Source organism: Didymosphaeria variabile, assembly GCF_027946475.1.
Source record: "Didymosphaeria variabile strain IMI 356815 chromosome Unknown scaffold_8, whole genome shotgun sequence".
NCBI classification, from domain to species: Eukaryota; Fungi; Ascomycota; class Dothideomycetes; order Pleosporales; family Didymosphaeriaceae; genus Didymosphaeria; species Didymosphaeria variabile.
The window spans coordinates 636,351-660,756 of record NW_026611627.1 but is presented as its reverse complement, the minus strand read 5'-3'; the positions used below and the strand labels follow the sequence as shown (position 1 = coordinate 660,756).

At 53.6% G+C, this 24,406-nt stretch overlaps 8 protein-coding genes across 8 annotated transcripts; 5 read left to right on the top strand and 3 right to left on the bottom strand.

Annotated features, from left to right (window-relative positions):
- Positions 1 to 4,001: 4,001 nt before the first annotated feature.
- USV1 (Up in starvation) lies at positions 4,002 to 6,261 on the top strand (the record flags this gene model as incomplete). Its single annotated transcript, XM_056219185.1, has 2 exons — positions 4,002 to 4,483; positions 4,533 to 6,261. 2 exons carry the CDS (start codon positions 4,002 to 4,004, stop codon positions 6,259 to 6,261), a joined length of 2,211 nt encoding a protein of 736 aa, XP_056066312.1.
- A 1,920-nt stretch (positions 6,262 to 8,181) lies between these two features.
- SEC24_2 (COPII subunit) lies at positions 8,182 to 10,341 on the bottom strand (the record flags this gene model as incomplete). Its single annotated transcript, XM_056219184.1, has 4 exons — positions 8,182 to 8,471; positions 8,531 to 8,920; positions 8,971 to 9,403; positions 9,457 to 10,341. 4 exons carry the CDS (start codon positions 10,339 to 10,341, stop codon positions 8,182 to 8,184), a joined length of 1,998 nt encoding a protein of 665 aa, XP_056066311.1.
- A 226-nt stretch (positions 10,342 to 10,567) lies between these two features.
- Positions 10,568 to 11,281, bottom strand: SEC24_1 (COPII subunit; the record flags this gene model as incomplete). The annotated part of the gene is made up of 2 exons (XM_056219183.1): positions 10,568 to 10,863; positions 10,960 to 11,281. 2 exons carry the CDS (start codon positions 11,279 to 11,281, stop codon positions 10,568 to 10,570), a joined length of 618 nt encoding a protein of 205 aa, XP_056066310.1.
- A 423-nt stretch (positions 11,282 to 11,704) lies between these two features.
- On the bottom strand, positions 11,705 to 12,780 carry N0V89_010438 (uncharacterized protein; the record flags this gene model as incomplete). The annotated part of the gene is made up of 2 exons (XM_056219182.1): positions 11,705 to 12,181; positions 12,229 to 12,780. The coding sequence occupies 2 exons, from the start codon at positions 12,778 to 12,780 to the stop codon at positions 11,705 to 11,707; spliced, it is 1,029 nt and encodes a 342-aa protein (XP_056066309.1).
- A 2,905-nt stretch (positions 12,781 to 15,685) lies between these two features.
- On the top strand, positions 15,686 to 18,227 carry N0V89_010437 (uncharacterized protein; the record flags this gene model as incomplete). Its single annotated transcript, XM_056219181.1, has 5 exons — positions 15,686 to 15,982; positions 16,032 to 16,281; positions 16,444 to 17,021; positions 17,069 to 17,246; positions 17,296 to 18,227. 5 exons carry the CDS (start codon positions 15,686 to 15,688, stop codon positions 18,225 to 18,227), a joined length of 2,235 nt encoding a protein of 744 aa, XP_056066308.1.
- Positions 18,228 to 18,885: 658 nt separating this feature from the next.
- On the top strand, positions 18,886 to 20,211 carry N0V89_010436 (uncharacterized protein; the record flags this gene model as incomplete). Its single annotated transcript, XM_056219180.1, has 2 exons — positions 18,886 to 19,657; positions 19,859 to 20,211. The coding sequence occupies 2 exons, from the start codon at positions 18,886 to 18,888 to the stop codon at positions 20,209 to 20,211; spliced, it is 1,125 nt and encodes a 374-aa protein (XP_056066307.1).
- Positions 20,212 to 20,405: 194 nt separating this feature from the next.
- Positions 20,406 to 23,093, top strand: N0V89_010435 (uncharacterized protein; the record flags this gene model as incomplete). The annotated part of the gene is made up of 1 exon (XM_056219179.1): positions 20,406 to 23,093. One exon carries the CDS (start codon positions 20,406 to 20,408, stop codon positions 23,091 to 23,093), a length of 2,688 nt encoding a protein of 895 aa, XP_056066306.1.
- A 637-nt stretch (positions 23,094 to 23,730) lies between these two features.
- N0V89_010434 (uncharacterized protein) lies at positions 23,731 to 24,311 on the top strand (the record flags this gene model as incomplete). Its single annotated transcript, XM_056219178.1, has 2 exons — positions 23,731 to 24,061; positions 24,121 to 24,311. 2 exons carry the CDS (start codon positions 23,731 to 23,733, stop codon positions 24,309 to 24,311), a joined length of 522 nt encoding a protein of 173 aa, XP_056066305.1.
- Positions 24,312 to 24,406: the final 95 nt, after the last annotated feature.

Sequence of the window (24,406 nt, the reverse complement as noted above, 5' to 3'; positions counted from 1 at the left end):
GATCACGAGCACTTGAAATCACATAAGAGCATCACTTGTTCTGAAGCATCATGGGCATTGCGGACGTTCCAGCGCAAGGACAAACTGGCTCAGCACATTAAGCAGGTTCATGGTTGTCAGCCACCAAAAATGATTAAAGATTGGTGCAGGCCGATCGAACGTAAGGTGCTGCTGCTGTGTGGATTCTGCAGTCTTGAGTTAGTGGACTGGAAGACGAGAGCAGAGTAAGTCAAGATTTCACAAATTCAATACTAGTACTCTTCTTAGATAAAAGGTGATCTGTTCAACACAATGCTGACATATTTTAGCCACATATCCTCTCATTTCAACAACGGTATCGTAATGACCCTGTGGCTCCCCGAGTTGATAGGCGGCATATGGCCCTCGGACGAAATCACAAGCAACTTCGTCAGAGACAGGTTCTCAGCCACCGAAAACCCAGAAGGGCAAGTTACCTGCGAAGCCTGTCCAGCACGGTTTCTGAACCTACGAAATCTCACCCTACACCGTCGGCAGGTCCACAACATTTTCTTACCCACAGACTCAAGAGTCGTAATGTCCAAACCAACAACAGGCCACCACTCCCAACGCCTAATCAACCTCGCACAGCAGACATCGCGCATCCAGATAGCACGTCTGGATGGCCCTTCTGGAGGCACAGCACCGCAGAAAGTGCGCCCTCACGGCCAAGTCGTCACCCAGCCAGATTACACAGCCGTATTCTCGAAAACAGGAAGTTCGAAGCCCTTGCCCATGAGCATGATGCCGCACCTCAACCAAGAACTTGACGAACCGGAACAGCGAGGGTTCTCAGCTCAACCTCATCCAGCGTGGAGGAGCGTGCTCAACTCGAATATGGTCTCCTCCCCTAGGACGCCTATGCGCAGTCCTCTTAATCAGCGGCCCACAGTGCTCTATTCGAGAATGATGGCGTCTCCGCGTGCGCCTGCGAGAAGTCTTCTCAGTCAGCAGCATGCAGTGCCGGCGGTCCACAAAGCGAGTGCGTTGCGATCGGAAGACCCTGAAAGCACGGCTATGTCGCACAGTGAGCTAGCAGCTCAGGCGGCAGCAACAGAGCCATGGAGAGGAGAGAGCTCGGGGCCTCCGGTAGAAGCGATACGCAGTATTCTAACGCACAATCGGGATGATGTGGGACAGGTAGGCAGACCTGTCCAGGGCATGTTGCATTCTTTGGAACAGTTGGATGATGCGAATGCTCCGTGGCCGCGACCGCCTGACTCTTCTCTTTCCTAAGCTTGTTGTTGCTATTGCGTTGAAGCTTGGATACCATACCGCAGGCGCTTTGGTTTGTATATAAAGGATACGGTCCTGCACTTGTCCATGCTTCTTCCCCATATGCTGCACAAACCTTTCATCGCTTTCGAATATGCGGATCATTTCGATTTGTTGGGGAAGGGGGCTTAATAGTGCCCATGCGTGTTAGAAGTTAGCATGAATGACATGGCATGTAGGTACCTAGGTACCTATGTAAGAGGGCTCCAGGGCTCTTTCCTCACAAAGCTTCATTCGGACCACCTTCCACGGGCACTTCGACGATCGTTCCAACCCTATCAAGATGCAATCTATCTCATACACTAGCGCACACGACAGTATTCGTTCGTGGCTTCGTTTTCCAGCCCAACCCCAGACACCCGCTACAGTCGGCATTACGAGCGGACCTCGGCAACGTTTGATCGCCAATTTCTGGACAGCACCAGAACTATGGACAGCACGAAAGGCGAGACAGGACATGATTGAGGTGTTCAGGTACCGCCGAGAGGGTTACGCCACACTGGAGTGACTGGTTCCCTGCAGCCAGGTGGTCCCAGCTCGCTATCGATAGGCTGGCGGATGATTTGCATGGAGTGGCCCGGGACGTGTGGCTCGCTTGCCGTCCCTTACTCAGGAACAGCGCTACACTCGGTAAATGATGTAATGCGCCTGACTAGCGTAGATCTCCGCCCAACCAATGCCCCTCAACACCAATCCGCCCATCGCCAGTATGGGCCACCAGCTGCTGCCATCCGACCCTCTTCAGCGGCTTCTTCGCGGCGTCCCATACTCGACGCCTGCCCAAGCCTAGCACTACTGCAATAATCTTGCCGACTACCCATGACCTTCACCTAACGACTTGACTTTGTCAGCAATGCTCCACTGCGCCGTCTTTCATATACACATGTCGATATCGATACAGCTCGCTTATCGCTGCATTGGCACAGTACAGGCTGCCGGAGATATTGACAGACTTTATAGTGGCTGCAACTGCAACTCTAAATGACACCAAAATAGCTCTGGACCTGCCCAACACGAAGCCATCAGCTGACCAGTCAGTATTGCCTGCTCGGGTGCGCGCGCATACCGCGCTCGCTTCTGCCATGGCATACCTGGATGGGCAGAATGAGGCGAGAAGAGTCCAATGCCTAGGCCAAGTCACTTGGGCTCTCAGTAACAGACATGCGTCTCACCACGCACACGATAACGTGGAGAAGAGTGGCGGCGTCCCACGCTTTCCGTTGACGAGCCGGTCTCGTCGATCGGAATGCGACTGTCTTGATCGAATCCGTGGGAGCCTGGCCTGCACCATCGGCCGACTAGCCTTTCGCTTCAGCAAGGTACAGAAGTACATTGGTGTCTTGTGGATCATGTTCGAGCACACCCCGGCAGCCCTTGCAGCTATGCTTGGTCGCCGTGTTAGTACTCTGCACGCAGTGCCCCAGCGGACGATACGCAACCAATGGCCACGTCAGGGTCGTCACACTCCTGGGCACCTGCTGACGACAATTCGCGGGCTGAGCTTAAAACACGTCCGCAAGTGCGCTCAACGCTCAAATCTCACACGGCACGTGAAACATGGCGGTGAGACCTTGGCTCGCGGCCTCGATCAAGGCGAGGCGCACGATGCTTCAGTTGGAGTGAGTCTTTCCGGGCGGAGGCAGCATGCAGGGTGCGGCCGCCTAGCATGTCATCTCGGTGTATTCCCAGTGCTGCAGAGATGCCGTCGCTGCGCCTGGCGTCCCGGATAGACGCATGGCCCAAAAGCTCCACATGCATGTAGGACTCGTGCACCGCTGCGAGACGGACGCATTCCTCCAGGCCAAGGTTTGCCGCGCTCGCGCTCAACTGTGTCGTGCCCAGAGGGCGGGTCTGGCCGGCGCCTGAAGAGTGGTTCGCTGGACGGAGGACCAGGTCTTCCAAGGGGATCTGCAAGCAGAGTTGGCGCGTCGCAAGGCCGATCGAAGTCGAACCCCAGCTGCCTGCGACGCTCGGCCCCAGGTCCCAGGGCACGAGCAGACGACAAAGGCCGCTAGGTTGCTTACATGGCACCGGCCTCGCATGCCCGTTGCGTCGCAATTTTGTCCTCGACCGCGACGGCTGCCCCAATCCGCTCGTCCTGCCTGCACCAATCTGTTGCTCGGCTCTCGGCGTCTGTTGGAACTGCCCTTGTGCGTCCGTGAGAACCGCACCCTGTTCGCCGCCGCCCGTGCCTTTGTGCATAAACGCTGCAGCTCAGCGCGTCCTTTGGTGGCGGGGAGGATCGCCCCTCCAGCGTCTTATCGCAGCGTCACTGCCCTGAGCACTCGCCGCATCCGCCTCGAACCCGCAACACCACCTTCTACATAGTGATGCACCGTATCTGAAGAGCATATCGACCCAGAGACAACTTACGATTAGTTTATTTCGCTTCATTTTGCACTGAAGCACCCGGCCCGGATGTTGCAAGTGCGCCGTCCTCGATTCGTCATCAGCTTCACTCCCAGCCTCCTCCGGCGCTACGCGAGGTCCTACAGCACACTGTCGAACTCCATGCGGCTCTGCAACATCGCGCCGTCCACCATCTAGTCCCCCCAGGCAGCGGCCGAGTGGCCTCGCAGAGCATCAGCTCTTCCGGCATAGACCGCGAGTACGTCGTTCGATCGTCGCGAGGCACAGCGCGTCCTCGAACGACATCAGACGACAACATCGCGTACTAACAGCGTCCTCGAACGCACATAGTCTTCGATATGTCTTCTTTCCAAGCCGTCAACACTACGCTTTCGGTGCCGGATCCTCCTGGGCGTCCAGGCGAAGAAACGACTCCGACCACACCTCGACCGAACAGTACCTTCGCGAAGCCTTTGTCCGACGACCCACGCGCTGAAGATCCTTCGGCGAAAACGCCTACACGTAACAGTTTCGCAGGTCTCGCTGGCCAGCGCCCTCTTCCGTCGTCCCCATTCACGCCTTCACGCGAGCTTAGTACCACCCCCGGCAGGCACCCTCTGACGCGCGAGGACTCGCACCGCTCATCGCAATCTGCCGGCTCACAAGATGTAGAAATGGGTGGCGCCGAAGAAGAGGGAAAGGAAGGTTCGGATGACGAAAGTGTTAGTGGAGATGCGAAGTCGGCTTCAAAGAAAAAGAAGGGTCAACGCTTCTTTTGCACAGAGTTTCCACCGTGCCACTTGAGCTTCACAAGAAGCGAACACCTGGCCCGCCACATTCGGTAAGTCACTATTTGTGGATATGAGCTTCAGTATGCTAATACCCCACAGCAAGCATACCGGCGAACGACCCTTCCAATGCCATTGCTCTCGACGATTTTCTCGTCTCGATAACCTGCGACAGCATGCGCAGACAGTCCACGTCAATGAAGACATTCCAGGAGACTCTTTGGCTGCAACCGGCACCCGTTTTCAAAGACAAATCCGGACCGACCGTGTGCGACCACCCGGGAATCGCTCCCGTGCCAATACGTTAGGGAGCACAGGAGGCCATAGTAGGGGGCACAGCAGGAACCTCTCAGCTTCCAGTATCACATCTACTGCTTCGAGCATAAGCGTAGCTCCGTCTCCGGACGTACGACGTCGACCACCTCCGCTTGCCATGGCCAGCGACGGAGGTGCAAGGGCACGTTTGTCACTTAACACCATGGATGCGTACAATCCTCCGCTCATGGGTAGCCCGGGGCCGCAGATTGTTGATTACAGTGATGCAACGACACCTACATCGGCTACATTCTCCACCGCTACAGGAAGCCCGAGCCGTTTCAGCTCGGCGGTGCAGTCACCCGTGGCATCTGCTTCACGACCCGTATCTTGGAGCGGTGTAGGACCCATGCCAAGTGGGCGGCGGCTTTCTGTGCCTTCAAACGGTAACCCTTTTTCGGGCCCTCCAGGGCAGTATCCGCCTCAGTACATTACGCCCGTACCATCAGCTACACCATCCACTACCTTCTCTCCCCAAAGTAGCTCGTACGCAAGCCCGGTCGCCCCAGAATTTCCCGTCTCACGAAGGGATTCGAACGCGGATGCAGACTGGAGGAGACGAACATGGCACCCAGGCTCGTATTCCGGACCTCGGCCTGCTACCAGCGGATTAGGCTATCACCAGACTCCGGATGCCCCGCGACCTTCCTTCACGTCGCAACCTGCGGCATCCCAGACGAGGCTGCCGGGTATTGAGAGCTTCGATCACGCCCCGCCCCCGCCGATGCCGCGGCGCCAACCGAGCCCTATGCAGATCGATACACCCGCGCGACCACTCACGTATCATGCTCCCACGGATCTTCGACCTCCCATCAAGCATGAAAAGCGTACTAGCATCTCATGGGATACGAATCTGCAAAGAGGGTTTACCAATCTTGAGATTGCGAGCCCAAATCGTCAAAGAGAAGCGTGGTCCCACTACCAAAACAGTCCAGGACAGACCGTGCATGCTCGTCCCACTACTGCGCCGCACCCGGCTTACTTCAACCAGCGGACTGACAGCTCGCCCGCAGGGCAACACTCAGCAGCCGAGGCGGGCAGGACTTCTCAGGAACCCCCGGTCACTCCCAAGAGAAACAAGCGTCAGGCCTGGTACAACGGGCCTCTCAACCCGAATGTCCCTCCGCAACCGGCCCGAGCTATGCAACGAACTTCGCCAGAAGATTCAAGTAGCAGTGAAGGGGTTCCTACGCCTTCAAACTCCACGATGACTGAATATCATCCAGCCATCGTGCACAGCAATGGCTATGTGGAGCCGCACCCACCAGGTGCGCTTCTTGAAGAACATAAGCCTGTTCGCACTTCTATCATGGACCGACCTCATCCGATATATAGCCAGCAACAACCATACCATAGCCATAGTCTCTCGACTCCGTCTTACCGGTCCTTTCAGCAGCCGGAGAGAGGCCATGTTACCTTTGGTCCGCCAATCATGCAGCCACCTGCGAATGATATGCGACGGTTGGAAGCGCTTGTTGCTGTTGCTACTGGGGAGCAAGTTAGAAACCGCCAGTGAATATTCTGAGTGTTGAAAACAGCTCATCGTCTACGATCTATGAAGATCAAGAGCCGGAAACCCTTACATCGAATGCCACCTTACATTATGACCTGGATGCGACCTCCTCGGAGAAACCTTGGAGAGCGTCCTAGAACATATCGCTTCATTGCTTCGCACGAGACGAAATGAATCGAAACGACCTGACGACCATCGACACATGTCTACGACTCCCTTTTGATCCACGATACACATCTATCTCGATTCGTATGTTTGCTATGTTTGCTCGCGTTTTGCCTGTTTTGCGCACCATGTCGATGGACAGGGATCGTTCTCCTATTACCGGCTCGATGATACCCCATGAGAGCAGCAGGATGGCATGGCTGGAACTTCCCTTGTTGGCATGATTACCTCCTTTCCATTCGCTCTTCGCTGTCCTGCATTACGAAATTCTCCTATGTCATGCCTTTACGAGCGCGCTTTTCTTTCGCGAGAGAAGATTGGGATATACCACCGTCTGTGCGGAGCGGGCGTTGAAGGCTTTTAGGCCTTCCTTCTGTCTTGCGTTTGCTAGGATCTGTCAAATTGGACTGTTTATGATTGGTTGTGTTGTGTGCAGAGCGTGTCTTTAGTTGCTTTTGTTGCTTTATGAGCGTTTAATGGGCGGCGGCGGCTGGGGAGGGAAGGGGACTTGGGAGATTATCTTATTTTACTTTATTTTGTACATGCTTCGAGTCGAATACCTTTCGCTATACGAATCTTCACTCTTGTTCTTATGGAGATGAGATGAGATGAGATGTTTGTTGACCGGCTTGTTCATACTATATCTCTGGACCTGGGCGATCCTCATGCATGTATCTGCCTAACTGACGCTCTACTCATTCATTCCCCACGTTGTCACTGCTTCCCGGAAGCTCACTCGAACCACCTCCCCTCCCTTAGATCCAGATCCGACGTCGGACCCCCGGGGGTACCAATGCAGTCTCGCCCGAGAGCACCCACGCCCACCTCGACATGCCTCACCTCACCTCCCTTCCCCTCTCCAGCTTACCACCACCATCTCACCTCAGCCCACGCGTACGCGTACGCACCAAACCTCGTCAACCTAGCTCCACTGCACACTCCACAAAACAACGTTCCCATCCCCAAAGCCAGCACGTGGCCCGCGACACTTCCCGAACTGGCACTTCCCGATGCCGCCTCAGCTTTACAGCGCGTGTCACAGGCTTTGTCTCCCGCGTGTATGCATGCAGAGAACGGGCGGCGCGCCATCGAGGCTCCATGTGCGCTGTACTTGTACTTGCGCTTGTGCTACGCGTGAGGTACAGTGGCGGGGGTTGCCTGGATGGCATGGCATGGCTGGCTGGCTGGCTGGGTTATCAGTCCATTAGTATGCATTGAAGACGCTCCGGTGAGTATGAGAGATAACGCGTATGTATGTGATGGAGGGGGGACACAAGCTATGTCGTGCGTGCGAGTCAGGGATGTGTAACGCTCGGTGCGCGGGCGAGCTGAGAGTGAAATCTCACCGCCTTCTCGCTACGAGGGGCGGTGGTACGAGGGGTGCGTGCGGGCATGTACATGTAGGGGAGGGCGGAGCTGAACGTGAGAGGAGTGGGCATGTAGATGCTGAGACGTGGTGCGCGGAGGTGTATTGCAGAGCAGGCTTATCTTGTTAATATACTACGACTTACGGATTTATAGTTTGCATGTCATTGGATTCAACTGCATAGGTCTAGCGATACCTCTACATCCACTGCCCAGAGCACGGGCTGCATTCAATTCAATGTAGGCCCAAGTGAGTATCCTCCTGTCCGTTCATCTCGCTTCATTTCCATCATCAGAACGCTCGCCAAAGCAAGTCAAGATTCGCTTTCCCCTTGCTCATTCCGCTTTATGATACTGTCTACTGCACAACCTGGTCGCGGGGTCAGCCATCTATCAATCGGGCCATGTCGAGAGGATGAGGGGTACATCCTCCAAGTTGGAACGTACCTTCTCCCTAAGCATGCCCAGCCACTGCTGTAAACTGACGCCTTGGTCTGCTCTGTCCTCGACGAGCAGAGTCTGCGCCCACAGCTTCAAGGTGGGCTCGCCGCTTTCCCGGACCACATAGAGTGTGGGGACGGTGATGCTACCCACGCCCTTTGACTTGTGGTCCCGTGCCTTCTCGAGGACTGCGTGGATACGCTGGCTAAAGTCATTGTCTAGGAGGGGTAGAGTTGTTTTGCCTGTTGTAAAGTATCAGCATGAACCTTCGAAGCGCTAACGACCGTGTAGATCTACGTACCTTGCTTGATCAACGACTGATCTTCGACACCGAAAACGTCCAGCAACAGTGCTGGTACTGCGTCTCGTCCAACCCACAGGAATTGGTTGACGCCATCATCGAGGAGATAGAGACCATAAGGTACAATGCGCTCGGAGGAGAGGTTAAGGAGTGGCGGCATGACAATGTTGCCAGTTTGAGGGTCTGGCACGCCTGCGTCGTCTGGCATGTCGTGGAGAGAGTGGAATGCTGGATATATATATCGTAGGAGCAGCGCGGTTGGTAGTGTAGACAGGAGGCAGAGGGCGGCAGCGCGCAGGTCCGAGGGTATCAGGGCACTCTTCCTCAAGCCAACGTTCTTGATCAGACCAAGGAACAACACAGGCAAAGCGCGTAGGTTGCCAGGAAGTGCTGGAGACTGTTAGGAATAGTGCTCGACTTGAATATGGGATGTGACTTACTGAGACCTCCTGTGCCTCCTCCGATGTTCGACTTATAAGTCTGTAGAATTTCGATGACCTTTGACTGAAGGGCATCTCGAGCGGCATCGAGTCCACTAGACAGAGCTCGCTCAACGGCCTTGTGGCTGAAGTACGTCGTAATTGCTTGCGCGTCGGCACCTGCATACACGCTGGCGATGTTATCGGTTGTGGGCAGTCCCAAGGTCATCACGCGAATTCGTCTTGAGCCATTGCAGCTTGTGTGAAGAACAGCCGCTTGCAAGAAGACTTGCGGTCGTGTGAGCGTCTCGTCGATTGCAACCTCGACGTTGTATTGCTGGTCTCTGGGGAATGACGGGAAAGCGCAAAGGTCGGAGGAACGGTTGAAGAAGTTGCCGTAGAAAGCAGACATTCGAAGACCAGTGCTGGCGCGGACACGAAGAACTGCTTCCAACTAATAGAGCTATTAGCATATTCATAGGCTTATAGACGAGATCTAAAACTTACTCCAATCTCTGAGCTCAGATAATTTGTGAACTCCTGTGCGAGTTTGATTGCATCCTCTTGTCTTGCCGCATTCCATCCAGGATAGAAATAGGTTTGACCTCCGGTGTATCGCGGGAGGTTGCTGAGCGATGCGACGTCCTGGTAGGCGCTAGAGAAAAGGAACATGTCGATCGAAACCTGATTCTTCGAGCATTCAACTGCAAAGCTCTTGTAGAACGAGTTCTGGGTCTGCAACAGACTGCCCTCTTTGCTTGTTCCGAGTATATCCTTCCGCTCTCTGTTCTCAAGCTTTCCGAATCCAGCGTTGGGTAGTGATGAAGAAAGCACAGTGATCTTAGCGCCAATTGCAGCTGTCATTCGGTGACCAGCACGGAGGGCCGAGCCCATTGCGGACCCGGTTTGTGGGTTGTCCTGGAACATAGTCGGAAGCTTCTCAAGGAAAGTCTGCACGTTTTGCATCGATTCGGAGAGAGTTACGAGAAGGTTGTCGGGTGTTGGTAGGAAAGGTTCGTCCAGATCGGAAACGACCAACATCGACGGATCGTTGTTCTCGCTGCCATCTCGAGGAATCGAAAAGTAGTATAAACTCGTGTCGAAACCAATGAAACCGACCCTCGTTCTGCCTTCTGCATTGGGTATCCGCGGAAGAGCTTCAGAAATGATTTTGGAAACCGTTGCGCAAAGTCCGTTGACCAAAGATGGGTGTCCCACTTCAATCAGGAACAGATACACCAATGGCTGAGGAGGGCGGACCATGTATTCCTGAGGCGCCACGAATTCGACAACGCCGTAGTTGAGCTCACTTCGTTGCCAGCGGTCAACGCTCTTCTGCGCTGCTGCATCCCAGTCGAACGCTTGCGGGACATCGTTGGTCAAATTACACATGTTGCAACGCCAGCGGTGGCCGTGATCTGAATTCATAAGGTCAGCGCAGGTCACAAGATTGGAAGTAAGGTCCCAATGTATGTGTATGTCTGAGCAAACCCTGAAAGGTCTTCTTGTGCGCCAAACACACATCCACAGTATACCAAGTGATTCGTACCGAGGAAGGTCACAAACGGGTTGATGTATGCCCTACATCTCCTGCAACGCGATATAACCTGAATTCCTATTAATTCTCTTCCCTCGACAGCCGGCTTAACATTCTAGGCAAGTCTCCTACCTGGTCATCAATTACGGGGATCGGTGCCTCATCTTCGTGAAGGGACGTGTACGGCTGCACAATCAGAGAGAAAGGCAGCTTCGATTTCTTCAGGAGGCTGTGGGTCGTTGGTACGCTTGCGAGCGTCGAGCGAATGTACGGCGCAGGACAGTTGGCATGCGGAGACGGGGTTGCAGCGAGATTCGCAGGGAGTGGGATCGGCTGGAACTTGATTAGAAACGCCTTCGGGACCTTGCATTGTAAAGCTTACCGGCGGTGGGGCGTCTACTTCGACGGCTTGAACAGGAGCTGCAATCAAATCAGCGACAGTATGCCATACGCTGACTAGAGGATAAATCTACCTGCGATCAAGTCTGAGGGTAGGAGCTGGTTTTGCTGGACTTGCTGCGGAACTTGAGGTGGAAGTTGTTGCGGCTGACCTCCTAAGCTCATGCCTTGGAACTGCTGGCCCAGCGCGTTCGGATCTTGTGGAGCCACGGGGTATTGAGGTGCGCCATAGGAGGGCGATTGTGCACTTGGAAAGCCATATTGAGCTTGGAAGTCTCCTTGAGGCCCTTGAGGGGGAAGTCCAGCCGGCGCACCAGGAGGTCCAGCATTCGCAGGAACATTCGCGCCTTGCTCATAGGCTACACCCGCATACCTGTTTTTACGTGGCGGAGCCATCGCCGGGGCTCCCAGTATGCGATTCGAGGTGTGTGGATGGTGAGAACGGCGGGTATGGGATGTGGTGTGGAATTTCGGAGGTGAGGTTCGAAGCTCGCACGCTCGATGTGTCCTCCGCAACGAACCCGCACTAGTTGGACCCCACCAACTGGGCCGCCGCCAAGACTGACACCATTGACCGCCTTTACAATTCTAGATCTCAAGGCAACCTTCATCACGGCTCCCACAAGCAATCATGCAGTAACAAGTGTTCTAATCACTTTCCCCTAACGAAACAACTCAAGGCATCAGTCATTGGCTTCATGGGCCTTCCATTAGTCCTACAGAAAATACCTGGTCTTAACATACGTGTCGTAACAATCATTAACCCCAACGTCTGCTTATCAAAACACAGGGAATTGCCACGCAAGGCGAATGCCTTTGCTAGATGACACCTGCTTGAGCAACCTCCCGCCTCTCGGCCTCGGTGTACTGAGGTTGCACCTCACCACCCTCACGGGGTCCCAACGGACCGTCACTAGCGGCATGTCGGTCACCACTGTGACTTCTACTGCGCGACGTCTTTTCCATATACGCAGGGTGGTCGGCTTCTTGCCCGATTTCGCTTCCGTAGGCAGGTTCAGCACCAGGCATCGCTCCGACTCCTAGACCTCCAGCAGTAGAGTGAATCGGTTCAATGTTGGGCTGCCAGTTTCGGAGCCCATCTTCGGCGTCATTGAGGATTTGGCGGGCATACTCGCCGTTCGCAAACTCCGGATGGGTGTCTCCTGGGACGATGGGCGTGTCATCAAGAAGATTGACAATGCGACGAGCCTGCTTAGCCAAGATAATCTGTTTCTCGGCGCGCTCGATCGTGGCCGCGAAATGGATGTCGTAGGCTTCCTTGAACTTTTGGCGAGTCTACATTTGTCAGAACGGAGCTTAATTGGGTGTCAACGAGACCTTACGATATTCGTCAATTGTGCCTCTGCAACCAAACTCTGAGCTTCGGCGCGGACGAGCTCCTGCTCAAGCTGGATAATCTTAGTGCTCTGTGGCTCTTTGTACTTCAGCTTAGCGATTTCATCCGCCACCTTTGCCTTGTGGTCGCGACTGGGCTGAACCGAGCTCTCCGTATTCCGGATCTGCTTCAAAACGCCTCGGTACTCTTCCAATGATCGGGCGTATGAGTCCTCCTGCTCGGCGATCTCTGCCATCAACACCCCCAACTTGTCCGAAACCTCCGAGATGCCATCATCGTTCGTAGCTTCGCCCCACTCGGAGAGCTGCTGGGCGATGGCTATGCGCTCGCGTCCGGCCGACTCATATGCACCAATAGCATGGTTCTCCGTCTTTATGAGCTTGTACAGTTTCTTCGACAAGTCTGGTTGTTGCATGCCACGGAGCGATGCCATAGTAAATCGGTGCTTCGGCGCCGACTTCTCCCCACCGTTGGACCCATCCTTCTTGGAACGGATGGACAATGATCGATTCCTAACGCGGGCAGATATGTTAGACATCGAACGAGCGCGACTCAAAGAGCGCGGTGGGGAGCTAGAATAGGCCGGAGGTGGTGGCGGAGGCGGAGGGTTGGAGGGATATGCATAAATAGCCATTGCGAATTATAATGCCGGCAATTCAGAAGCTGTGACAAGAAAGGGACGGGAAAATGGAAGATGCCGTGAACCAAATGCGTGCTATGCAAGGGAAACAGATGAAGACCAGCTTACATTCTGAAAGTATTCGAGGTATACCTCGAGGTTATATCGCGTTCTGCATGCAGCTATTGTTAGCAGGGGCCCGAGGCGGGGGGATGCAGCGCTTGGAGGGTCGCACGGTCTCACGGGCGGCTGCGCAGATTGCAGACAAGCGGTCGTTTGGTATGAGTTGAATGCTCCTCGGAATGTTTGAAACAGTTGACGCGCAGCTTCTGGCAAGTGGAGCGGAGAATGAACCTGTTTGAGGTTCTGGGGCATGGGCTGCAGGCAGTGGTTCTACGAAGCGCCCACCGACGTCATGGCAAGCCACGCGCCTGGAAGGGAAAGGACGCTTATCTTTTAGCAACACCGAGACCGTATCGCGCCTTCGTGTCCAGACAACTTCGCGAGAACGTCAAGCTCAAGATGAACGATACCTCCTAAGCCTGCACCGAGTCATGCTGCTCGCAAAGAATATCGCTCAACAGTGAGCAACACTGCGATCTCTTCCACCGCAGTCTACGCGCATGTGCGGAAAGAACCGTCAGGAAGTCGTCCGTTGAAGGATGCAATGAACCGGTGACTTGACGTCGTCTGGCGAAAGAACGGGCTTCCAGCACGAGAGACGTGCACGAGGAACTGGCAATAGTGCTGCGGGTGCTCCTGATCGCCCTCTATCTCGCCGCCGGAAGGTTACCTTCAGGCATCCTGTGCTCCTCGGCTCAATCGATTGGGAAGCAGCTTTATCTGAAGACCTCCCAGAGAGTACGTGTTTCGAGGATATTTCAGTCCCGCCAACGGGAACACCATGGTTCAGCTCCATGGCAATTTCGAAGTGCACAGTGCAGTGTCCATGGTGGGTTCGAAGGCGAATTTCGGCGAATGCCCGATTGTCGGGGAGAGGGCGAGAGCGAACATCACATCGAGTTGTCGAAGACTTCCTGCTGACGGATTCAAGGTGTCTGGAACTTTATACATATGAATCAAATGTGGATTGCCGCCGGCCACACCGCTCCGCTTTTCCGTCCGCCGATGCAGAGCACATGGGAAACGTGTTGCCCCTAGCGCTGTCATCGAATTGTGTCTGCAGAATTTGTGGACCCCGACACAGTGTGCCTTGACGGTGCCTGTTCAACGTTCCAACACGGAAACAGCAACTCCACCATGGCATGTAGACGCTCGAGGCAGAGAGGTAACTCAAGTAACACAGCCACGCCATGTCGCAGGATCCGATGTCGCACAGCTCCTCAACACGCATGTCAGATGCGATTCCTTATCATCTTAACTCACCCCGGCTTAGCTCGTTAGGACGATCTTCGTTAAACGGGGGCGGGTCTTTCCCGTCTTCCAGGATTGCTCTGCGTTTTGTTCCTGGTTCGCCAACGGCAATCCTGGTCTGTCGATATTGCATCAAAGCCCAAGCATGCTGTCTCGTCGCAAAACTGCAGTCAAAAGAATGTTAGGCCGACGTCGCGCTCCATTACCCTTACTGCAAAAGCCGGAGTTCATGCACACAAGTCCTCTTGTCACACTGTGCAAGCGCGTGTAGACATTGCACAGCGCACTTGGCGGTCGGAGGATTTCCCAGCTAGCGATCTTTGCAATACAAGGGCCTGCGCCAATCGCAGCTTACGCAATGACTGCTTGTGCAGCACCCGCCTTGCCTTGGCAGCTCGACCACCAGGGACTCCGCAATTACTAACATCAAAGGATCTAGGTTACCATGATTCCATAATCTCTCCTGGTCTTTCGAGAAGGTAGGAGGAGCAGATTCCACACAGCTCTCTCTCCCCTACTGCCGAGCCGTGTGTCCGCGCTAATTTTCACTTCATGGTCCTGTGCGCTCACCAGATCCATACCTCAATTCTTGTCGCTCGTCATCACGCCGAGGGACGAGCCTCGCCTACTGGATCCAGTAGCCTGTTCGGACGCGCTACATGTCTTTGGTTCCCACCAGAGTCGGACGATTATGGAATCTGCGAATACTTTCGCCTGTCTAAGCCAGAGACCTCGCCGATTCATCATCGATGGTGCCATCTTTCTGAGGTGACGTTGGTGGTCACCCAACGCTAGATCCCAGCACTTGCCAGGTCAGTTTCTGAGGTCTGTGCAACAAGCTCCAACGCAATCACAGAATATGCCTCATGTTCAAAAGTATCTACTCTACACGAAACAGCTTCCTGTGCTGGCCAACTTGGTCATGCTAGCTCTTGTGCCCTCTGTGGTGCGTCAGGATCCCCAGAGTTGTGAGAGTAGGTCCCACTGGTGTTGAGTCTAGGGCCTCGCGTAGCTGTCGTGACCCGTGCCGCATTCACTGCTCAGTATTCACTTGGCATCACCGTTGGATCCTTGTAATCGGACCACTAGCTCTCTCGTAGTGGGGATGATGACGCCTCAGTGGTCAGATCACACCAGTCTGCCAGGTACTGAAAATAACAATCCACATGCATGGACAAATGCACCAATAACGTTTCAAACATACGGCTGCTGATTTATGTCAATCTGCGACTTCCACATCCGGCATGTATTTCTGGCTCAGAATGCCCTGTAATTTACCTATCTCGACCCTTTTATTCAATCCAAGAATGGACTCGACACTACCTTGTTCGGCAAGTGGTAGCGGGGCGTTGAGCAGGGAGACATCGGCAAGAATGGACCGTTACCAAGATTTAAAAGCGCATGCATCCCATCAACCGTTCGTTAGGTTCGTCCTTCCGTCAACTTCACTATGGTGGCTTCTCGATTCCTTGCGGCTTTCGCCGCCTACAGCGGCCTTAGCCAGGCAATGTGCCCTTACATGGAGAGCGATGCTCGTGACCTTCCAGCACATCATCCTCCTGTTCGAAGAGATGATTCGACACCAACTGCTGCTCGTACCGATGAATTCATGGCACAGTTTGAACTCAACGACAGCGAAGGGGACTACATGACCAGCGATGTCGGAGGACCATTCGAAGACCAGAACAGCCTCAAGGCAGGGGAGAGAGGACCTACACTCTTAGAAGACTTTATCTTCCGCCAAAAGGTTAGATCTGGTTGTAGCTCTCACAGATCGAAATCGCTAACAGACTCAGATCCAACACTTCGACCATGAGCGAGTTCCCGAAAGGGCGGTTCACGCAAGAGGCGCAGGAGCACATGGTGTTTTCGAATCATATGGTGATTGGTCAAACATCACCGATGCTTCCTTCCTAAACTCGGGCGGAAAGCAGACCGATGTTTTCATCCGATTCTCTACTGTGGCAGGTAGCCGTGGTTCGGCTGATACGGTTCGCGATGTTCATGGTTTTGCAGTCAGGTTCTATACCGATGAAGGCAACTACGGTAAGTCAAACATTCCGCCACCTTCGAGAACGAATTCTGCAGTATAACCCCTTCGGTGCCTTGTATATTTCCGTGCTCTTAATCGGTCTCGGGGGCTTCTTCTGAATTATCACATTTCGGGCGGTTCAGACTTTATCGAATTGACTGCTAACGCCTTGACAGACATTGTAGGCAACAACATTCCGGTGTTCTTCATCCAAGACGCCATCAAGTTTCCGGATCTCATCCATGCTGTAAAACCAAACCCAGACCGCGAAATTCCCCAGGCTGCAACCGCCCACGACACGGCATGGGATTTCTTCAGCCAGCAACCCAGTGCTCTTCACACGCTCTTCTGGGCGATGAGCGGTCACGGAACCGTGCGCTCCTTCCGCCATATGGATGGTTGGGGTGTCCACACCTTCCGTTTCGTTACCGGCGATGGCAAATCGAAGCTTGTCAAGTTCCGCTTTCAGACTCTCCAGGGCAAGGCATCGCTACTTTGGGAAGAGGCGCAGGTTACGGCGGGTAAGAATGCGGACTTCCATCGCCAGGATCTGTGGGATAGCATTGACAGCGGATCGTACCCCGAGTGGGAGTTCCAGGCCCAGATCATGGATGAAGAGGATCAACTCAGATTCGGCTTTGATCTTCTTGACCCCACCAAGATCGTGCCGGAAGAGCTTGTGCCTTTCACGCCCTTAGGCAAGTTGACGTTGAACCGCAACCCATCCAACTACTTTGCGGAAACTGAGCAGATTGTAAGTCTCTAGCCGTGATCTATTTAAGTGGAGTCTGACTTTGCTAGATGTTCCAACCCGGTCATATTGTGCGAGGCATCGACTTCACAGACGACCCACTGCTGCAAGGCCGCATCTTCTCCTATCTAGACACCCAGCTCAACCGTCATAACGGTCCCAACTTCGAGCAGATTCCGATCAACAGGCCCCGCGTCCCAATTCACAACAACAACCGTGATGGCGCAGGTAAGATTGCTACTTCCGCCTATCTGTTGAATATGCTAAGTCTTTGCAGCGCAAATGTTCATCCCACTAAATACCGCCGCGTACTCTCCCAACACCGTCAACTCGGGCGGGCCAAAACAGGCCAACCAAACGGCCGGCAGAGGCTTCTTCACCGCACCCAACCGATCGACACAAGGAAAACTCCTTCGTGCCGTGTCTTCCACCTTTGCCGACGTCTGGTCTCAACCCCGTCTCTTCTTCAACTCCCTACTCCCCGTCGAGCAACAATTCGTCATCAACGCAATGCGCTTCGAGAGCTCGCAACTCAAGAGCGACGTCGTCAAGTCGAACGTCCTCATCCAGCTCAACCGCATCAGCCACGATGTTGCCGTTCGCGTCGCTTCCGCCCTCGGCATGACAGCGCCCGAAGCTGACGAGACGTACTACCATGACAATACGACGACCGGTGTGTCCGTCGCAAAAGGCGGACTTCTGAAGCTTGACGGCCTCAAAGTTGGATACCTAACCTCTGCGGCCGTGTCTGGTAACTCCAGCGCTAGCGCATTGAAGTCTGCGTTGAAGGCCGCAAACGTCAGCCTCGTGGTTGTCGCTGAGAAGCTCGGCGATGGAGTCGACCAAACTTACTCCGCCAGCGACGCCTCCCAATTCGACGCCCTTGTCATCGCTGATTCCACCGATGGGCTCTTCACCACATCCAACAACCTCGCTAATTCCAACTCCACCACCTCCTCATCGGGAGGCAACGCGACGTCTTCGCCTTTCGCGACACTGTACCCTGCTGGACGCCCGCTGCAGATTCTGCAGGATGGGTATAGGTGGGGAAAGCCTGTTGCTGCTATGGGCTCAGCGAGCGCCGCGTTCAAGGCTGCGGGTATCGAGACGGGGACGCCGGGTGTGTACAGTGGAAGTGATGTTGCTGAGCAGTTGAAGGAGGGTTTGAAGACGTTCAAGTTTTTGGACAGATACCCGTTGGACTCATAGAGTGAGGACCAGATCGGGTGTATAAATTGATAGACGCATTGAGTAGTGAAGAATCATTTCTTGAGCTGATCTCGACTGCTGTTCGCGTTGTTGGCGACGTCGCTGCCCATGTCATCTAGCAACTCATTATTGTTCATCTCGTCTGATAAGTATGCGATTTAGATGGTTCATTACAGAGCCATCACAGTTCGACTTCAAAATTCAAGTCTCCCTGCTTGATATATATCTAATGTACGTAATACGAGGAAGGCAGCCTCAGTCACCCCCCCACGAAGCCGAATACGACACCTGCATTAGCTCGACTCAGCCCTCCAGCCACAATGCGATGGCGCGCCGCATCCTCTGTCTCCGCTTCCCAGCCTCTCCGACCTCCTTTACTATGCTTTCCGCAAAAGCCAGGCCATACCTTGTCTCACTAGAGGTACCTACTCTTGGAAGGAGCTTCTATAAGTACGGCAGGAGTGCGCTAGCCTATATAGGCAGCACTTCCTACCTGAGCAACCCATCACTTTTACACTGAGCTTCATGTTTTGGCTGTACGGTCCTACTTGAACACCTACCTTCCGTAGCCATGATCACAAGATGGATCCGAAACGGGTTCGCAACTGTTTTTCGAACATTATGCCCCGTCACGTTTTTGAGCGTGTTCACCGCGATAATGCTTAGAGTCGCGCTCTCGTTACGAGCAGTTGGAAGTACTCCCTCATCAGCAGTCTCTGGCTCCACAAAAGTGGTCACAGACGAGGTGGTGAATCCTGAAGTGGTTGCGGACGAAGTGGTCACGGACGAAGCAACGTGCCAGCAAAAGCTGAACGATGCCGAGGAGACATATGGCCCGTATAGTCCGGAAGTATCATCGGCCCTTAGAGAATTATTCTACAAAAAGATTGGGGAAAGCGCAAACCTAGAGAGCGTGCTTCAGCGGACGCTGATGCTCGATGAGAGGACAGCAGGACGCACCCATAACGACACGTTTGCGACCTCCCTCAGCTTGACAGATGTGTACATCCAGAGTGGGAAATCAACAAAAGCGCTTAGCCTGCTCGAGAGAGTCGTGGAAAGTTCCCGGAAGCTCGGGGCTGATATGAATAGCGAAATGCGTGCGCTGCATAAGACTGAAATGGATGTTGTAAGGCTGATGTTGTATCAGCTGGGGCTCAAGTTTCGAAATCGAAACTATCACGACGGTGCGGTTGATGTGCTGGAACATGCGTTCGAAAACTCTAGTAGAGCACTCGGAGACACTCACATTACTACTGTAGCCCTGGGCAAGGTGCTGTCGTTCAGTTATCTTCAACAATTCTATCAGCAGCCGCTTCGGAATGACCGCCCACGACATCAGTGCGTTGTCAAGCTTGCCCAGCTATGCGAACGGATGTTGAAGGTTGAGCGGAGCCCTATTTGGGTGTTGGGACTCATGTGTCTACGCAGTAACGATGCGGCGAATGCATCCTTTGCATTCAAACAACCAACAAATTCCGGCTCTTGCGACGTCTGTGAGGAGCGGATTAAACTTTACACTAGATGGCTTGCTTGCAAGTCGTGCCTTTTCGTCTTTGTTTGCGACGACTGTTATTTAAAGTGGATGGCACGTACCGAGCAAAAGAAACCAATCACAACTACTTGCGCAGGCCACGCATTCTACATTTTAGGAGTAGGGGATACAGAACAAGCTTCTCCAGGAGGGATCGACAATGAGGAACAAGTTCGTCTATGGCTCCGTGGACTCCTAGACCAGAAAACCAAGCAAGCGACCACGGTTGCGTTTTTAGATTACTGGGAACGCCTCGGGAAGCCCGAAGAGCTTCGAGAGTTTCGCAATCCTGTCTACTTCCTCGAAAGTGACTCTTTGCCTGCGCATGTCGATGAAGTGAATGCCAAGACATCACCCATACAAAGGCTACAGTGGTACAAATCGTGGGTAACCCATAGCGTACCGATCTTACTGGGCCTGTTCTTTGCATCAAAAGGTCAGCTAGTTTAAAATTATTCGTCCAAGTACTATCTCAAGGCTTAGTTCTAATTTCTCTGGTCTTAGGTTTCTCAGATGTAGAGTTGCCGCGGTGGAGGCTTGATGAGACCACATCTGAAAAAGATCTTCAAGCTGCGCTTATAGAGCACGCGCACGCAGTATTACATGTAGCCGGAAAACCAACTGCTCCAACTCTTGAAGTTGACATGCCGCGGCACGAGCCGGAGCCGGTCGTCCACAAACTTTACCAAAAGCATCGAATCGCTACACCTGGGGATACCATACGAGTATTGGAGCTCTTGCCTGGAGAAGGCCCCTTGTTGAAAGCCACAATGTGTTGCGTGGATCTATCGTCGGGCCCGATCTATGAAGCTTTGTCATACGTGTGGGGAACAATGGAAGCGGACGCTAGCTATTTCCTTCATATCGATGGCACAATGATGGAGATTACTCCAAATCTCCATCACGCACTTCAAGCTCTGCGACCGAGACAGAGCCCTCGCGTCCTATGGGTGGATGCAGTGTGTATTAACCAAAATGACAACCGAGATAAAGAGACCCAGATCTGCATGATGGAAGAGATATACAGGTCCGCAAACCATGTCGCTGTCTATCTCGGCGAGCCAGCAACTGTCAGCCCAACGCTCTTCTCCTTTCTCAACCGGGAAGTATATGAAGAAGATTCAGCAGAGAAGGCTGTTGAAGTCTTGGGCCAGAATGAGAGCGATATACGACAATTACTCGAAGCTTTCATCCATTTCTGTCATCTGCCATGGTGGAACAGGATTTGGGTTCAGCAAGAGTACGGCCTTGCACAAACCAATCCGACTTTCCACCTTGGACACGACTCGATTCGAGTATCCGCCTTGCTAAGGGACTGGAGAATGCTGCAAGGAAAGATCGCAACACACCTTGTACCATTTGCTGGAGACTTTAAACTCGATCTCGACGTTCAAATGTCATGGCAGCCCGTTATGAGGCAAATACTTCACGTCTACGGCGTCTTAACGCTCCGATTGGCTCACGATAGACCCGAGTTTCCTCACTTGTGGCTGCCAAGGGGCGTTCTCAAAAAGGTTAATTTGAGGTGCACCAACCCTCGAGATAGAATATACGGGATGCGTCCCTTCTTGGACCCAGTTGCGCAAGCTGTTTTCACACCAAACTATTCAGAGCCCGTCGGAACCGCTTTTCATAAGCTTGCAACCTGGATTCTTGCTATCGATGGATGGCAGCAGGTCTTCTGGTGGTATCCTCACAGACTCTCTCTTGACATGCCTTCCTGGGTCCCGGATTTCACCAAGCCGATACCAGAGGCCGCGTTCCTGGAGCACAACTTATTTGATTACGGCAAGTTGAGGAAAAGCTCACCCTGCCCACTCGCCATTCGGGAGGGCGTTCTAGCCATGGAGGGATACCTACTGGACTCAGTAAACCACGTATATGCAATCAACCAGCCTAATTGGCCAAGTACTGTCCGGGAGCTGTGGTTCCTCGAGAACATATTTGCCGCCACCCCAAGTGTAGCTTTGCTCAGAAAGGCTCCTCCAGTGTTCAAGGCACTGCCGACGCTCCACACTAGAGCTCTCGTACGAAAATGGATGAATCCCATCATCAAACGAAACATGGAAAGCATAGTCTTTGAGCTGCCGCCTTTCAATATCTTCGAGAAGCACGATATCCTCAAATCAACTTTCGACCCATTCTTCAACGAAATCAAAGATGCCTCTAAATCTCACATGTCCACGTGCGAAAGCTTGATAGAGCAGTTACGAGGGCTTTCTAGAGAAATCACCATTGCTACTCTTCAAGCCAGGATTCCGATCAGTCTTCAGATCCATGAGCACCTGAGGACTGGGTCCGCATTTATGCAGATATGCCTTCGGCTCTCGACTCTACACTTGTTTCTGGAGGAGAGCAATCACTCTGCCACAGACCTATATGGCGCCGCACTGTTCGATTACTCAAATCTCTTGGATCAGGTTGAACACTTAAGGAAGCCAAGTCTGCCTTGCCAGTACACCGAGTCGCAAACCTCTGTTGTCTCTGCCAAGTTGCGCAATATCAAGGGTTTCGCACAGAATGAGAGCGCTACAGATTGGATTCCGAGCAATGACTCCGGCGTAGCTGCGCAAATACAACCCTGCTATGAACTATTGCAGCACCATATCACAGCGTGCGAGCACGAGGAGGAGGTTCGAATGCGAGTGCGACTCATCCTGAGCTACGCGCACGCCATCCGAGCCTTCCCCGACTCTGCCAAAACAAGATCCAGCACAACGCATGACTCCTACCACCAATACCGCGATCAACAATTCGTGGACCGCGACGCGTTAATGAAAACGATTGCAGAAGACAAGGCCAGACAAAAGGCGCTGAGCCAAATGATCCTCGACGAATCGCGCCAGTACTTTGAAGCTGTCGCCGCGCAGTTCCCGGATGATGAGAACGCCGCGGCGATGTTCGCACAGTTCGAGACGGTGGTCGAAGAAGGAGAGGCGTCGTCTGAGGCGCTTAGCGTTACGACTGAGACTGCGACTGCGAGGCTGGAAGATGGAAAGCCAAATATCCTGGCGAATAACATGTTCAATCACAATGAAAAGACGTTCCACCGCGAGTCCTACGAGAACGCGACTTCGCTTTCTGGTCGCACGTTCTTCTCTACTGAATTTGGACTTGTAGGCATGGGCTGCCAGGGGGTTTCGGATATCAGGGTGGGAGATAAGGTGGTGGTGCTGAAGAACACGGAGTTTCCGATGGTGGTGCGGGAGATGGAGGAGAAGGGGTATCATGAGATTGTGGGGTATGCGATCATCAGAGGGTTTGCGTATGAGGGATTCGAGAAGCTGGGCCGGTTTGAGAAGCCGTTGAGGCAAGCATTTTACTTTCGGTGAGGGTGCGGCTTGTCAAGACGTCCAGATCTAAGGGTTTGCGAGCGCGGGCTCGACAACAAGGGGAGTTTTTGTGCTTTTGCTCGAGTCGTCACTAGTTTTTTACCTGAAACGTCGGCGCCCCATCGACGTCCTCCTTGGTCCCGTCCCTGCCGATCGACCGCCAATCCCAAATCCTGCAAGGCCACACCCGGATGGGCGTTTGAAGTTGAGCAGCCCTATAACGCAGCCGTCTATTCCGAAATTGCTTTCTACCGTCTTGAGATTTCGCGGCCCCAGATGGCTTGACCCAACCCCACAGTTTCATCCAAGAACCCGGTTCATGATGGCATCGCTTAATCTCCCGGAGCCAAAAAGCTTGTCAAAGGCTTAGCTGTGCGCAGCCGAGACGGTGGTGGGTCTGTTGAGAAGGATTGGTGACGATGAGGTGGTCCTGGTGCGAGGGAAAGGTGACATAGCATGGAAGGCCAGGATGCGATCGTCGTCTCGCAAGGATGAACCGGCTCCACAGAAAGCAATGCCGACTCCATATAAGAACGAACGTTCAATCGTTTCGTTTCGTTTCGTTTCTCTCTACATCGACTTGATCAAGGACTTCGAACACCCACTAGTTCATCCACACGTTCCTCAACCACTCACCATGTTCTCCAAGATCTTCCTCCTCTCGGCGGCTGCATTCAGCGCAACAGCCACCGCCGCAACGACATACACAGCATCTTTCACAGAGTACGGCTCGACGGACACCTGGGGCTCAGGAAACTGCAACGTCGCCACCACAGCATGCGGCTTCTACACCTCACCAGGCTACTCAGCGGCCGTCTCGCAGAACGAATTCGGCGTCGGCCCAGGCGCAGGAGCCGGCCCCGGCTGCGGCACATGCTGGAAGTTAACCGCAGAGACCGACAGCAGCGGCAACAACCTGTCGAACGCCGGGACGAGCATCGTAGTGCAAGTGACGAATCTTTGCCCTGGTGAGTCTCCCCCATTTCGTCCTTGATCCTGTGGATCGTAGCTGACAATGGTGCTCCAGCTGACGGAAACCCTCTCTGCGCGCAAAACGGTCTTTCGGGCACCAACCAGTATGGAGCGAACCTCAACTTCGACCTTTGCATTGATAGCGGTGCTTCTTCGGCGCTGTTTGGGAGCAGTGGTGTTGGGCTTGCGGTTGGGAGTGCGGTGGAGGTTGATTGCGAGCAGTGGAGTGGGACGGTTGTGAATTAGGTGTGTAGATTTGTGGCTTACGCAGCTCAATGCCATGCTCTTCATGCCAATGCATGTACTACTCTGCACCCGAAGTGGTTGAAATGGATTCTACC